The following is a 16,313-nucleotide window of genomic DNA, read 5'->3' as shown; positions in this document are numbered from 1 at the left end:
ATAAAGAAACAAGAATTCAAAGAGGACTGTAAAGCTGAAACAACGTGTATTTTTCAGACAATATCTCGGCTGGCCAGACCAGCCGTTTATTCAAGTTTACTGTCGCTCAATTCCTATCCTTTTTTGGCTTGCTTGGTGATATGGCTGTGCGCATGGTAAGGTACTGACCAGGCTATGGGTCAGTGCCGATGTGTGTCACTTGCTTAATTTCGGACCTACAAATTTTCAGCCTTCGCCCCCCCCCCCCCCCCCCGGCCGAAAAAAAATATATAAAAATAAAATAAAATATATATATATATAGCCGATTTTTGAAAACCAACCTAACGAAATTTGCAGTCATTTGAGTTAAAAGGCAGGTTCCTTAAGCCCGAGAAGCTCCAAAATCACAGTAACAAAGGAAAAGGAAAGGAGAAAAAAATAACGAGAGAAAGAGAGGGGAAGGAAAGGAGGAGAAGAGAAAAAAGCAATGGTTGCACTCTTAGTTTTTATAATAGCAACCGTGACTTTGGAGAACGCAAAAGGTCCATTTGGCGATAACGTTATGACAAATCCGGCTAGATATATATATTAAAAATAGGACAAGCACCTCCGTCATTTCCAGAGGGGAAAAAATACCGGGTCTTTAAGTCACCGATCAACTTTGACACATGAAAATTTTTCATATAAAAAAACAAAATGATTTCATTCACATCAATCATAAACTGACCTGACTGTCTGGTTTACTGATATGTCGCTCCACCCACATCCGGGGAACATGAATCTCTGCTAGACCAATCAGAAGCTGGAAGCCGTCTTCTAATGACTGACCATGCTCCAGTGAAACTACTGCTTTGGTGGCTGTCCGCTGGATAAAGAGATCGATGAACAAGAACGGTTAATAATGGGCCCTAGGAGGAGTGGGTTTAGATTAGAGCAACGGCCCAGAAGAATGTTTGTAACGACTGCAGAAATTCCGTGCTGATGACGTGTCACTTTCCAGATCTGTGTAGTGCTTTGATTGGTTGAAACAAATTTCCCTCGCGTCACGACCAATCAGAAGCACTAACCAGATCTGGGTACTAAAACGCCATCAACATGAGATTTCTGCGCTCGTTCCTCCCCGGGTACCCCAAGCTCACGAGTGATAATCCTTTTTGTGTAACAAATATTATAAGGGTTTTTAAGGAGATTTTAGCGATCGTTATTTAGGGGTCAAAAATAGTAATAAAAGGAAAATCAGAATTTCTTACCTTGCCTTTTTGTTTAAATTTATGGTGTGTTCTTCAAACGGCCTAAAAGGCTAACACCACACCATAAATAAAATAAGGACGCAAGGTAAAAAGTGCAGATGAATTTCTATTGCTATTTTTGACCCCTAAATAATGATTGCTAAAATCCCCATACAAACTCTTATATTTCTGTTACACAACAACGATTCTCACTTAGGGGTCCAAGTGAGGGCCTTTAATAGATAGGAGGCGTTTATTCTCATAACTGTAACAAGCTCAACAAAATTAATATGCTTTCGGTAAAGACATCATATCGCTCTTTCAAATCCCAGCCCATCGATGTCAGAATCCTCGCTCAGGGTTATTGTGTTGCAATCATTAGTTTATCGTAACTTTGAACTTGATATTGAACAAGATGAAATAATCTCTTCTTAATCAAGTAAGAACTGAATGAATCGAATGATTTTGCTCCTTTTTGCTGGTCCGGGTATTTTGGAGTAATTCTCATAGGGGGCGTCTATTAGCTATTAGACAGGGCGTGTTTACAAGAGAGGGGTGTGCGTCTACCACAATTTTAACAGCGTAGACTGAGGGAGCTTTTATTAGATAAGAGGCGTTTATTTGGGAGTGGGTGTCTATTAGGTCATTTACGGTAAATGAAAATTCGCTGATATTTGACAAACTGAGTGACCCTGAACAAACGCGATTAAGTTTGAAACAACACAAATTCACCTTTATTAACGTTTTTAGTTAACTATCTGGTGGTTGCCTTAGACTTCCTTATCAGGGCCCGAAAAGGCGACTTTTGGCGCTAGTTTCTGCCTCTTATAGGCAAGTATTGTTCACCCATACTTCAGAGAGCAGATAAACGTAAATACTTTTTTGGAAGACGTTTTGATTCAGTAAGACTGACTGTATACTGCATCAGTACAGTATAAACCAATAGCTTGTCACAATTTGGTGTCCATAGAGTCTTGTTCGAAAGTCAGCTGAAGACTGTATTTAGCATCAGTTTGTGTTTTTCCTAGCTGTGTTACCGACGTCAGATTGTAACCGATGTTATCTCTTCCCTCTATGCCTTTGTTTAAATACGCAGTCTGACATCTTGAACAACAGAAATTCACCGTTTGTCTAAACTCAGGGATTTTTAATACATACACAACTGGATTGACAAAAGAGTTGGAATAATTAAGAAAGACTGTAATATGAAAGAACTTAAAGGAAATAGAGTGCTCACAAACAGAGGTTAAGTAATGTAGAGCCACATGAGGAAGAAACAATATCACTGCCGCGGCTGACACAGACAGCAAGGTTTTAGTCAGGTGTTGATTTTGGGAGTCTCTGTTTTGCTGATAAAAAGCGTTATTTCTCTGTTGAAATTTTCTCCATATACCAATGTTACAGCCACATAAGATGAACAAATAAATCAAAATTACCATTGCCCAAGCAAGGTCAGAAGCTTTCGAGGAAATGAATGTGTTTATGATGGTGTAGAGGGAAGTCGCAATGATAGCTAGTGTCCAGATTATAGTAATAGCAATGGCATACGCGCTCATAGATAATGTCCGATGCTTGAGTGGCCAGTATACTGCATAAAATCTTTCACAGGATATAAACACTGCTGAGATTAGAGAGGCCTGCAAGAAAGTGTTATCGAAGTGGAGGAAAAAATACAACAGTACTTGATGATCATAGGCGATGCTCCATAGCTGATAATGAAAACCGATACCTAGGTAAATATACAAAGGCACGGATACAGCTCCTAACATCATGTCTGCGAACGCCATATTAACAACCAAAAACAAACTTTTCTTGCGAAGAGTCTTCTCCAGGGCAAAGAGAACAATTGTTAGCAAGTTCCCACTGACGATTAAGACCGCCTCAAGCATAAAAGCGCTACACGACGCTATTCCTTCAGCACGAAAAGAAGGGGAAAACATAGCTGACCATGACGTATTGGTAAAGTTTGGTGATGTATTTTCCATTGCTTGAAGCTTAACCGAGTCGATGATGAAATGGTACAGGTGTAGTGTTTGTAATGACCGATGCGGCAGGAAGAGTTATTATGGCAAACTTCGACCGCCAATAAATTCTGAAGTTTAATATTAATGACAAGTAACCGTTTTTTTGGCAATCCTAGCAAACATTGTAAAACATAAATATTTCGGGCTTGTTGCCCAGTATAAAGATTTCTCGCTGTAGAAAACTCTAAAATACTGCCGGTGGGAGATTCCGGGTGCCTTTAAGTCCAAATATCGTCATAAAAAGTCTGCAACTCCAAACATTTCCGTAATCACACTCGTTTAACACCCGAAACGAGTTATATTTATTAACAGTTTCCTTCGAGGTTTTTCGCAGAAAAACTGAAGCAAACATTAGATGTAAACATGATATACGGATATATCTTTAGTGTTGGCATATATTGCACACCAAGATCCATTTTCACCAATCAAGAAGGAGCAGCCAAATAATTGGTATCTAAAATTGTGTTCAAATATGTACCTTTTTTGATAAGCATCAACAGCTGTAACCGTTACGGTAATCAAACCTTGGCAAAACTAAAGTGGCCATTAGATTTTTCTTGAACACATGCACATTTTTTGTAGTGGTGGGGGTGGGGGGCGGGGGAGGGAGTATTTTGAAAACGGTTGACATCCGAAACTCTCTAATGTGTGAATGTGGCTAAGATTGTGTCATACAAAAGGACATTGAAGTAAAAAGAAAAAATCAGGATTAAACTATCTAAGTTATTGTTTTAATGAAGCAGTTATGCGACGTGAACCGAAGTTGGAATCTGATGTCACCCGTAATGCCAAAAAAATACCTTACATTAATTAGATGACGGAATTTAAACCTTTCTGATAATCGATAATGCTAAACTTCAGTTCTGAGGCCTGTTTTAAATATTCATCTTCACATGTGCCGAGTCGGATGCAATAGATTGAGAAGAATAGATTTCCTTCATTAGCACCACAATCAGCAATGTGAAGATTGACATTTAAAACGGACCTCAGTAAATTTGCAAGGAGACGGGGAATTCTTGGCGCGCCATCAAGTTTTTTTTAGTTTATCAGAATAGCATAGCAAATTAATCCAGCAACCTTTAGTCATCTCACACACAAGAGCAAGCACGTAGTAACTGCCGAGAAGAGTCAAGAAACATGCGCGAAAAACAGTATCAAAAACCATCAACAAGCTGCTACAGGCAAAATTAACGAATTTAGTAAGACCTGGCAAAAGTAGGTACTATGAAACAAACCCCGGAACAACACATTTACGCACTACAATAGAAAAAGTTTCTAATGATTAATACAGAATAGACGACCGCCTGAAATTCAGCTATTAAGCACATATCCTGAATTTTATTATTAGAGAGAAAGATAGTTCATTCCAGTTTGAGACGGAAAACTTGTAGTCATTAATAACCATAAACAAAAAACAGGAATGCTGACATAAGCGCCGCTGGCTTGAAGGGACAGGCTCAATTTCAGCGCATGCTCATTTATCAAAATGCTGTTTTGTTGCCGGGATATGCTGTATCGTCTACGCAAGCAATACGATCATATCAAAATGTTGTCAAAGAACCAATCTGCACACTCCCTAGGCAGTCACTTGCACTTGATCAACTTAAATATTTGCAAATAGCTGTAAATTAATCAACCGTGGAATAAAATTGTCAGGTCAACAGTAATGGAAAATCGCAACTTTCTGCAAGAAAAACCAGTCTTAAGTAATCGCAAAAATTAGTTCCCAAAGTTAGTTTAATTGGGGAGCAGGCAAGGGATGGTACAGTGGTGAGAGCACTCGTCACCCACCAACATAGCCCGGGTTTAAATCCTGGCGCCGACGCAATTTGTGGATTGAGTTTTGTTGTTGGTTCTCTCCCTTACTCCAAGAGGTTTTTCTCTGGGTACTCCGGTTTTCCCCTTTCCTCAAAAATCAACATCTCCAAATTCCACTTTGATCAGGAATAATAGCTGAAGAACCACTACACAATCGCTACCTCTACCTCATGACATCCACATTTAACTAAATGCTCGTAAACATTGAGTGCCTTCACAGTCAGTATACATAGTGAGAAAGCATCCAAATATCACAATTTGGTGTCCGAAGATTCCTGTTCGAATGCTAGCTGTGAATGATCGTTTGAAAAGGTCGCAGCGGATTTGCCGACATCAAATAAGAAACGACAATATCTCTTTTCTGTATTCGCTATTCACTGAATGAAAAAAACCTGACGCTTTGAGCAGAGCAAAATCAACGATTATCTGAATTCAGGGATTAACAATGCATACACAATTGGGTTAATAAAATAGTTGGAATAATTAAGAAAGATAGCAAAATAAAAAACTTTCATGGATATAGAGATCTCGTGCACCATGATTAAATGGTATAGAGTAACAAAAGGAATCCATGAGAGCACGGCGGCGGCGGCGGAAACGAACAGCAATGTTTTAGTCAGGCGTTGGTTTTGGACAGTTGTGTTTTGCTGGGAAAAAGCGACATTTCTCTTTTGAAACTTTCGCAAATACCAATTTTGCAGACACATAAGGCGAATACAATTATATAAAGTATTACTGCCCAAACAGAAAGAGCTGCTTTCGCTGAAAAAAGTTTTTCAATAAGGAAGTAAACGGCGCCAGCAATAATAGCCAACGTCCAGATTATTGTTGTGACGATAGCATATGCCTTGCTTGACAGTGTTCGATGTTTTAGTGGCCAGTTGACAGTGTAAAATCTTTCACACGATATGAAAACTGCCGACCGTACAGAAGCCTGCGAGAAAATGACATCAAAGGCAATGTAAAAGGAATCTAGAACCAATTGAAGATCATAGGATATACTCCATAGTTGATATGGAAGACCGACGACTAAGAAGACAAAAAAGGGAGGCGACACAGCTCCTAGAATGACATCTGCAAACGCCATATTTACAACCAGAACCAAACTTTTCTTGCGTAGTCTCTTCTTCAATGCAAAAAGAACAATTGTTAGCAAGTTCCCCAAGACAATTAAAACAGCTTCAATCACGAAAGCGCTGCACAAAGCTATTCCTTCTGTTCGGGAGGAAAAAGGAAGCATAGCTGAGGAGGACGTATTCAAAGATTTTGCAGCAGCTGATATATTTTCCATTGCGTGGTATCGACGTAAAAAGCGGTTCCAAACAGAATTAATTTTTTGGTTGTCGTTGACTGAAGTTACATGTAAAGATTACCTGGACGGAATTAGTCTGAATAAAGAATTCTCTGATATTCGCCAAAAATTGCATCAAGTCAGAGGGTGGTAATTGAAAATGCAGTTTAAACATCAAACAGCAATATTTCGAGGCTTTGTTTAACTCGATAGGCCTTGTTCAACTCGACAACTTTTCCTTTCAAGGCAGATGGTTATCATTATGGACGTTTTTCAAGCCACATATATTCAGTTGAAAATCTCCGTTGCTTTACAAAAAAATAAAATTTATTCACCCCTTCTTTTAACTGTATAGGCTTCAAGAAAGAAATAGAGAAAAATTTCAGTGAATTGATCACTAACTGAATATCGTCTGGGACAAACGATAAACAAAACTTTTTTATGCATAAAATACGTTTATAAGATATTGGAATATATTTTGAGCACTGCAGTGTCACCTAATCCACTCTCACAAGAGAGTATTATATAAGTAGAGAGTATTATACAAGTATAAATCTGTGTCAATTTTCATGTGTGTTGTGGCCAAATATATACTCTAAGGACTGTGACAGTTTTACACCGTTACTTATCTAAAGTTGTCTAACAATTTTTCAGATCACTAAAAACAGATAACTACTAAGCTTTGGCAAAAAGATATAGTTTCCTGCTTTGCGGCAAACGGTTGCAGCACGTACCTTTAATTATTTAAGTACATCGTGCTGTGTCATGCAGTATAGGATACTTATTAATTGTTGAACAAAGAAAACAAAAATCGAAATTTTCAACGAAAGGCCACATGCGGCCATGCAAAGGTAAACAAACGTTTTTATTTGATGTTAGGAAAAAACTGATCAAAACTAGTTCAGTTAAAAATGGGACTCAAAGTTTTGCAATCAAATTACACAAATCCTCTCCTTTGTGTTAAACAACCAAATAAGCTGATAAGTAAACACCTCAGTGTTTTGAATTTTAAAAACAAAAATAATAACACGAAGAAGAAGTTTTTGTGAATCGTTGGTTTCCTGGGTTGTAAATTTCATAACGGCAAATATTACCAATCACTCTACCAAGAAGAACGCCACAGGGGTATAAAACCATCACTATAGCCACAGCAAACTTGGGCTTTGTTCACACTTGGTGTCAGCGCATTGTACTTAAGTACGGTACTCGCTGAGGACTAATGTGAACCCGCCGTTTTCAAGTACCCACGCCAAATTCGGGCAGTGTTTTAAATCGGTGCATGAAGCTTTTACGTCTAAAATTTTGCGCCTAACCTTCACACTCATTTGCAAAGTGTAAATAAGTTCATTCTTACACTGTATTGACTACACAATTGTGATTGATTGTAATTATTATACGTTCCACGTGACCTCAATACCGACGATACGTCATCGGCCAAATTAGCACTCGGAGCGCGAGCCAGCCTTTTTTCTGTCGTTAATAATCCTTCACTGTCACGCATTAAGAGCGAAAAAAAGTTCGAACTTACCTTAATTCGAATTGAATGTGATGGAGAGTCAATTGTGCGGATGTCAAAGGGCATCTCTACAGAAACTTCTACCGAGACATCTAACACATCACTAAAACGAAAAGACGACAAAAAATAGTAATAGTAAATATTTGCAATGGCGACTTTGAGTTCTTATAGTTCCTACGACGATGTTGAACATCTTTGCATCTTTCAGATAGCACTGCAATTCATCTGGGAAAACGGCCGACTCCCTTTTCTTGACGTATTTACAGACGAAAATGTACCACTCGTTCAATCAGGGGAGAGTTTCATGTTAAAACCTAACGTGAGACGTAACCTCTAAGGTCTGGCGTCAAAATGAAGAGTATGCCTGGGTTGAACGTCAAGGCAGCGTTGAGGCAGCGTGGCCGAGCGGTTAGAGCGTTGGACTTGCAGTTTGGAGGTCTCAAGTTCAAGTCCCGTTCAAGTCTCGGTAGTCCCGAGTTCAACTTTTCGACCACTAATGTAAATAGCTAACTGGTTTGCCTCCGGCCAGTTGGGATTCTTGATACCATTATGTTTGATTTAAATTATGTGTTTCAGGCATTTGCTCGGCCTCAGTATCATTAGTGCTATACATACTGCCAAGGGTAAATAAACGGAAATTAATAGTTTTTACGTAACTGCAAACGTCTTGGAAGACTAGCAAAACAAGTCATATTTGTGTTTATTCCAAAACTCACCTCGATCCTTTCTCATCAATATGTACGGTGTCCACATCAGTCTGAGTTGAAAAGAAAAAGTATTAAACCCGGAAAATATAAGTGAACCTCTATTCATTACAACGCAAACTTTGATAACAAGCTATTCATCTAATTTCTAAGTTTTTACTGTCTGTTTTGTTAACGTCTCTGTTGCGGATGAAAATATCAAATTAACTCCTGTAAAATTAAGGGAGGCAAAAGACCAAACAGTAAAAAAAAAAAAAACGCTCTGATGTTTGCAAACTTGTGAATGTCTCCACCACTTAGTCGACATGATATCAGACATAAGGCCCTGAGGTAATCCCTACAACGACAAATACAGATGGGCTAACAGATGCATTTTATGGCTGCAAGAAAGTCGAGAAAACATTTTGGTTATTACTATTTCAAAGGCAGTGCATTTACAGTAATAATAAGGTATGCAAAGTTCTAAACTAGGTATGAGAAAGGGGCACCTTTTCTATCAAATGGTATATATAAGGGTAACTAAGGGGCTGGGCCTCGGAGCAGAGGCTCGCCGTGTGTATTAAACGTTTTTGAATACCCCCCTCCCCGGGAGAATAGGTGTGTGTCAAAGCCTTATTACCTGGGTGATCTCCTCTAGGGCCTTATTCCGTTTCCATGGCGCCACGGAGCCAGGAAGTGAGAAGCAAATATGTTCCCGCTCCACCAGGAGCTCAGCAACATAGGTTATCTTGATCAACACTTGCGCTCCAGGAGGAAGATTTCCCACGCTGACCGTGAACACATCCTGATTATTTACAAATAATTAGTGTGAAAAAAGAGTCTTCTACCACAAAAAGATCTTTCTTGCTTGTAGTGCACTGAATAAAGCGTTTTATCGCAGTACGTAGGGTTAAACGTTGCATTCTTGTGAATTTTTTGTTGCTAATAAAAAATGCAATTGCATCAATTTTCAATCTTTTCCAGGTAGGGCAAACAAAAGTGTACCAGCGGTCATAGTGGTCTCTACATTTGCTGATGATAATAGCATTCATACTTGGTATCTCAGGTAATTCATGATCATTTGTGAGGTCACCTCTGTTGAAGATTGCAGGTACTAAAAAAGCCAAATAACCAAACATTTACCCCTTTTACTAGCAAAGCAAATACAGTGCATTTGATTCTACCACCTTTATAAAATTTATAAACAGGCCTCGTCGAAGTTTTCTTCCAGCTATTTACCTGCCCTCTACTATTTTGACGAAAGCAGACCCTGCACAGGAAAAGGTTTTCTAAAAGTTCCACAAAGATTAGAATCACTTGACCTGTCGCATCTTTTTGTCAAAGTGTAAATAACAAGGAGTTGAAATATCCGCAAGTATGACACGTGACATACCGGTGTCTCTTCGTCCATGAGGTAGGCCCCATGCCCCTGACTGATGGCTTCCCGATATTCCTTGTGGGCTTGTTCTTTTTCTTTCACTTCACCCACGATGTGTTTACCGTTGATAAAAGCTTCGAAACCACAAACTACAGAAAAAAAGTATTGTTATTAGCTTTTTCTAAAGAGGCTACAAACTTACAACGGGCGGGCCGTCCTGTTACGTCGTTGAACAACACAGTTTACATCAATTATCAAACAGTCTGAAAAGACTGGGTTCCAAAGTTCGGAGTCTTATACAAGAACGTAATTTTGATGAGGCTTTTCCTTGACAATTCAAGCAAAATAAATAGTTATAATAGAGATGTTTAAGAAGAGCAGCTTGTGTGAATAGAAACATACCTGCCGCCATGTCATCCAGGGGAAACACATATTTAGCTTCTATGGGTGATGAACTATTGTTCTCGTACGCTTGAAACACTATCACCTGATGGAAACATAAATACGTGACGTTTAAATTAACTTTCTCAAAATTCATTGAATTGGCGGGGCTTTTGTTTCCTCGTCCTAATGTACACGGTTAGGGGGTATCCTGACTATAACAAATAAGGCTTAAGGTGATTCCATAGTAAAAGAACCTAACATAGATTTTAGCTAAAACTTGGTACACTGATGTAATAAGTCAAGAAGATGATAAAAAAGTAATAAAAAGTGGGGGGTCACCGTGCTCGTTTTGACGTCACAATGCTGACAAATACGGCTATTTAGGACCCTTTTACAAAAACCGCGGGCAGAGCAAAACTAGACAAAAAGGAGAGATTTTTTCGATGATGCATGTGACATCACACAGAATTTGACTTTAATGTATTGTTTATCCACTTACGTACCAGAAAAATGCATTTTAATGCCCTTGCTTTTACTTTACGCTCCAAAGTAGAATTAAATTGGACGCGCGCTTTTCGACCCGTGATGGCTCAATCCGTACAATTTAGGAAAATTGCCAAAAAACTGAACATAGATTTGTGCCAATTTTTTTCTCATCGAAAGGAAGCACTGTCCTTATTAAAATCATAAAATAAAAAATGGGGGTCACCGTACTCGTTTTTGCGGTAGAGTTGCAGAAAGTGCGCACCAAACGCATTTTCTCCGATTTTTGAGAGAGGACTGGGGCGAGTTTCAAAATAGAATGTATGTGAAAGGGGGAAGAAAGTATTAAAAAATCCGTTTTTACAGAATTTACATCGAGATATCACATTTAGGACACAATGTGATAAAGAAAGTGTTTAAATGAAAATCAAAGTGAGTAAGCACAAGTTAAACATCCGCTATCGAGGTTCTCCGAGGGGAGGTCGACTTCAGCAACACGCGTACTGCTTACGTTATGCACATTCCCAACACATTGAGTCTCACCTCGGCAAGAAACAATAGCAAGCAAAAATTCCAATAGCGTTTCTTTTCAGTCAACTCCATTTTAATAATATTACTTTACATGCTCTTTTTTACGGCGGCCATCTTGTTATGCGCAGTAAGAGATGCGCAGTGCAAAACTAGGGAATCACCTGAAACACTCTACTTTTCGAAGTATATAGACACAGCGCACATTCCTTACGCACGTGCGCAAGCTACAACTGCTGCTCGCGGGGATGGCTATGCAAAAAGATCGCTTATCTCATGGATGACGACCAGTTGTGACAGTTAGACGCGCAGTCCAGTCATCAAGCTTGCTACCTTAGCCATTCCAAAGGCAGGACTTCTAAGTAAGCAACGAGTACTGGATACTATATCAGGAGAATTAAAAGTTCGATCAAAAGCTGACCTGAGCAGCAAGATCCAAGAGCTTGGCTCTGATGTGAACTGACTGGAGCGGAAGAGGCTTATCCCCAGTCCCCTTAAGACCAGCTTCAACTTTGGTCAGTGGATCCACAACTGACATGACATCTGACAAGTCTACAGTGGAGCCTTAAAAACACAAGAAAGCACGTGACTTATAGGACTTACTTACACGACGGCCGGCAGATGGAGTAGAGTGGCCAAACCTCGCGTGACTTTGGATTTAGTGGCCAAACTAAAAACTAATATTAACTAGAGACTGTATACAAAACACTGCTTATATGTAACAACAAACTCCCTAGTGGAATCCTTTACAGTCAAAACCCGCTTTACGGACACCCGCTTAATACGGACACTATTACGAACAGTAAGCTTTGTCCCTGGGGGAAGAAAGGCCTTCATTTTCCTAAATTCATCCCGCTTAATACGGACACTCAGTCACCGTCAACAACAAAAGCCCTATTCAGGACTACGTTCACCCCGACGATCATACTCAACCTATTTATGAAATGACTCTGGGTTCAAACCTTTCTCAGTTTTACGGACACTCCGTTACTACAGACGCTTTCTATGGCCCCCCGGCTTAGTCTCCTCATTAACGGGGTTTGACTTTTCCATATTTTCTTCTCAGGGCCACCCTTGGCGTTAATTACCACATCTTCTAACAAAAAAGAAGCGTTTTAGCGATTATTATTGACGTTTGTGAGCGAGGCACGTCAACTGGAAGTAGACGTTTGGCAATCCGTGGGCAGTGTTTTTGCCCAAATTGTTAGGTAAATAGCGATACGTTTAGGCAAAACGCTTTTGCTTAAAAGAGAGTAAGCTCGCGGAATTTACTGAGAGTTTTTCCACGATCCAGTCAAACCAAAAAACTAAAATTCTTCACGAAAATCCTACCTTCCATGTCTTCCACTTCCTCGTCTGAGAAGCCGCTATCAAGAGACACGTCATCTCTGGGCAGTACATTATCGCCAGGCAAAACAAATTCTACCAAATATCTAAAAAGCGGAAAAAGAAGACAGTTATGAAATATTTACCAACAATAAATAAATTCCAATAAAGACTTATATTTGAGAACGAGAACGACATTTGAATTAAAGTTTTATTCGCGAAGTCTAAAAAGTCCTCTCCCGATCAAAACATGACAAAACTTGGACCATTTGATAGCTTGTTTCCGCCACTACCTATTTTCGCTTATGCCCGTAGTAGAATGACGACGACTATTGCGTTTTCCCGCCAAAATGACGGAACTAGGAAAAAGCACTTAGAATTACGGGCACACAGGACGAAAACGAGCTTGCATGGTAACCTCACCTTTTTATTAAAGATTTTCAATGTCAATTGTGACAAGTTTGAAAAAATTCTGGATAGTACATCATTTTGAAGAGAATTACCTTAAGTAACCAAGAAGGAAACGGGGACGTCTTTGTAAGGTGCATTCGCATTCATGTTAAAATTTTGGCGGTTATTTCAACTGGCTTAATTGGTCAAATGTAAACGCGTTTTTTTACTGGAGTTGAACTTTTAGAAAGCAAATTAAAATTTAAAAATAGAAAGAAAAAATTGTTGTCGAGTGTTTACGTCGTCTATAATACATCAAATTAGGTGCTGTTACACCAGTCGTTTTACCCCTGGCCACTGAAATGGCTGCTGCCCTCGGGAAAGCAACTTTCTGTGTGTGACCGATTTTCTCAAGGTGAGGCGAAACTGACTCGGGAATTGCCATGGATAAGTCATGAGAGAACAAATGAATTACCCATGACAATTCCCAAAGCGGTTCAACCAATCACGAAAAACTGAGAAAGTGAAATGTACCAAACAGTAAAAATCTCGTGTTGTTTACGCGCAGTGTTCGGCTTGGCGCCAAATCCTACGCGAAACTGGACTCAAATTTCCAAAACACAGCAGGATTTTGAGCGCTGCTGTAAATGTTTTTACGTTTAATATATTCAAAAGCATCTTGAAACACTCACAAGTTTTCTTTACATCAGTGTTCCAGATTTCTTTTCTTATGAAGTCGTTGGAACCATTTTTATAAACCCGTACTTTTGACTGTTCAGAAAGAATTTGCCTTTCATTTATGCGCGAATGAAGTCGACTTCTTCGCTTTAATTCTCAAAATTAAGGGCTGAATGTGGGGGTTTTATTAAAAGGGTAAAAATGGTCGAAAACGTTTACGATTTATGGCAGCCTTCAATGTTAACAACGCATTTATCGCAAAACCGTTTCAAGTCCTTCCTTCCCCTTGGGCAGTTTATGGACGTGCAATCGCAAACATGAAAGTGATCAAAAACAAGAGCGAACCCAACCCAAGCTATTTCCATAAGGGTAGCCGGCTTTGGAGTAAAAAGGTGAAGTGTAACCGCACCTTTTGGAAAATTTCATGTTGTAGTTGTGCAGTGACGGCGAAGAAATGTACAAAAAAGTGTGCTGCACGTGCAGAGTTGTTGTTTTGCTCATTAGACCTATTGCTTTTTTGTTGTCCCCGTCGGCGTCAGCGTCGCCGTCTTGGTTGCTCTAATTAGAGCTCTAAGTCACCGTAATACTACTACGGAAGTCCAAGCCCACCCAGTTGCTAAATTTGCCGCTAACTCCAGCTTAGACTCACCTTAGACGCTGCTGGTTACCACTGTAGACGGCAAATTCGTCATCCTTACAAAAGACGAAAAAAGGTCAAATTGAGGGAGCTGTAGCCCGCATCCCTCGTATTATCTCTGGTCGCGGAGTAACTGTCTTACTAAGAGGAACCCGAGTACAGCTGATTGAAAAAATATGCCCACGCTTATTTTCAGAGGGAAAAGGTTTACGCCCTCAAAAATAATAAAAGAAAATATAATTGCTAAACATATAGATCAACAGGCAAAAATGAAAAACAATCCAGGCAAAACAAATTTCGCGTCAGTATACTATTCGTTAATCCAAGGAAGTCAACCACGCAAACAAACAATACACCAGATAACATACAAGAACTTTTTTAGTTTTAACTTCAGAGAATAAACTCGATGCACGCACAAGAGTTGTAAAGGACAGAAAGGCTAACAACTGACCTTAAAATCTGACGGCTCACCCTCTGTGCTCTGTACCCCGTGACAGCTGTCAAAACCAGTTGGAGCGGACGTCAGATCCATGGAAAATTTCCTCAACTCCTTTAAAAGAATACAAGGGTTGTTTAGATGGACAAACCGGTCACCTTTCTTTATTTAACGGTTTGGGCAAATGGTAAGAATGATTCTGAACTGGTAAATTTCATTCCGTAGCTGTGTTTACCATTTGCACAAACCAGTTCCTTTTCCAAAAAAATGTCCGTGAAAGCCTAAAACTGGTATCAAAGATGGTTTTTTCAGATATTCCGTATCTCCAGGAAATTTTCCTCTGGAACGACACGAGAAGCATTATCAATTTACTTTTCAACCGGAATTTCCAGAAACTTTTTGTGTACGGGAAAACAAACAAGTTGTCAAGGCCAAGTGAAAACAAGAATAGGAATTACCCAGTATACGAGAATGTAGAGTTTGGAAGAGATAAATCTTACTTGTTAGATAAAATAAATACCATGAAGTTAAATTATTGATCGTACCTTGATGTTGCCCAGGGCAACCTCATTGACTAACATGAGTCTTGTTCCATTGCTAGCTGCGGCTGAATATTTAGCACTCGTGCTGCAGTATAAAAGGTACGGGGAACCATCTGATTACGAAAAACTGTATTCGATTTCACTTTTATTTATCTGTTGCCCTGTTATGAGGCGCACTATCCAAATATTTCAAACTAGTCTCCTTTGCAACTAAACAATGAAGCTTTCAGCATCTTTGAGAATGATGCCAAGTTTCAGTTATTCACACAAAGTTATGGGATTGCAAACGTGGTACTAGGCTTAGTGGTGCATTGTTGAATTATAGAGGCAGGGGTGAGAATTTTACAAAACATGGGTGTCAGCTGGGGATAGAGGTCGGTAATGCGGAGAATTAAAATAGCTGAGCGAAACCTATTCTACCACTGGCAGTCATTTGCGCTTAACTACTCCTTTATCATTTGGTAAAACAAGCAACACCAAAAACTACATTCCAACCTTGCTGAACTGGCAAAGTAGATCCCACTTCCCAGCATCCCGGCATCTGATCGTTTCCCTCCGAAATCCTCCACAATAATTTTAGGCATTAAAAGACCCCTAAAAAAAACAAGCATTACGTAAAATGGTAATTCACATTCTTTGAAAATAATTACTGGAGGCATGAAAGCGCTGTTAAGGTTAAGGTTAAGGTTAAGGTTTGTTTATAGAGGAAAGAGCACTTATCAAGCTAGAATACAGGCACTTCACTTAAATACTTAAAAACAAATAATTCAGATATAACACAACAGTATTAGAAACCCCAAACCGGCAGGAGGCAGCCAGTTTACAGGCATGGCCGAGGATTTCAACTCGGGACGACCGAGAACAAATCCCGCAAGTGACCAGAGTAGGACTTGAACAGGGGACCGCCGGATTACGAGTCCGATACGCTGACCACTCGGCCAGGCTGCTTCCTTATACGACACGCTGTGTTGTAAAACAGAATGTTGCTCCC

The 16,313-nt window shown here is 39.6% G+C and overlaps 2 protein-coding genes across 2 annotated transcripts in view; both read right to left on the bottom strand.

Annotated features, from left to right (window-relative positions):
* The window catches only part of LOC140932582 (uncharacterized), a 69,339-nt gene that overhangs the window by 42,130 nt on the left and 10,896 nt on the right, over positions 1 to 16,313 (bottom strand). Inside the window, exons 11-22 of the mRNA XM_073382108.1 lie at positions 15,818 to 15,916; positions 15,326 to 15,407; positions 14,796 to 14,894; positions 14,357 to 14,400; positions 12,646 to 12,746; positions 11,735 to 11,877; positions 10,321 to 10,405; positions 9,934 to 10,067; positions 9,181 to 9,345; positions 8,574 to 8,614; positions 7,870 to 7,960; positions 707 to 844 (exon numbers count right to left, since the gene is read on the bottom strand). Coding sequence (XP_073238209.1) covers positions 707 to 844; positions 7,870 to 7,960; positions 8,574 to 8,614; positions 9,181 to 9,345; positions 9,934 to 10,067; positions 10,321 to 10,405; positions 11,735 to 11,877; positions 12,646 to 12,746; positions 14,357 to 14,400; positions 14,796 to 14,894; positions 15,326 to 15,407; positions 15,818 to 15,916 — 1,222 coding nt within the window. The remainder of the gene's footprint in view (positions 1 to 706; positions 845 to 7,869; positions 7,961 to 8,573; positions 8,615 to 9,180; positions 9,346 to 9,933; positions 10,068 to 10,320; positions 10,406 to 11,734; positions 11,878 to 12,645; positions 12,747 to 14,356; positions 14,401 to 14,795; positions 14,895 to 15,325; positions 15,408 to 15,817; positions 15,917 to 16,313) is intronic.
* On the bottom strand, positions 2,102 to 3,575 carry LOC140940199 (adenosine receptor A3-like). Its single transcript, XM_073389119.1, has one exon. It carries the CDS (start codon positions 3,191 to 3,193, stop codon positions 2,159 to 2,161), a length of 1,035 nt encoding a protein of 344 aa, XP_073245220.1. The 5' UTR covers positions 3,194 to 3,575; the 3' UTR covers positions 2,102 to 2,158.

This window comes from Porites lutea, chromosome 1, assembly GCF_958299795.1.
Source record: "Porites lutea chromosome 1, jaPorLute2.1, whole genome shotgun sequence".
NCBI lineage: Eukaryota > Metazoa > Cnidaria > Anthozoa > Scleractinia > Poritidae > Porites > Porites lutea.
Note: the sequence above shows the minus strand (reverse complement) of the source record. Positions and strands in the feature narration are given on the sequence as shown.

Bases quoted from the DNA above. Each gene is read 5' to 3' on its own strand.
- LOC140940199 (XM_073389119.1), bottom strand. From the start codon at position 3,193: ATGGAAAATACATCACCAAACTTTACCAATACGTCATGGTCAGCTATG.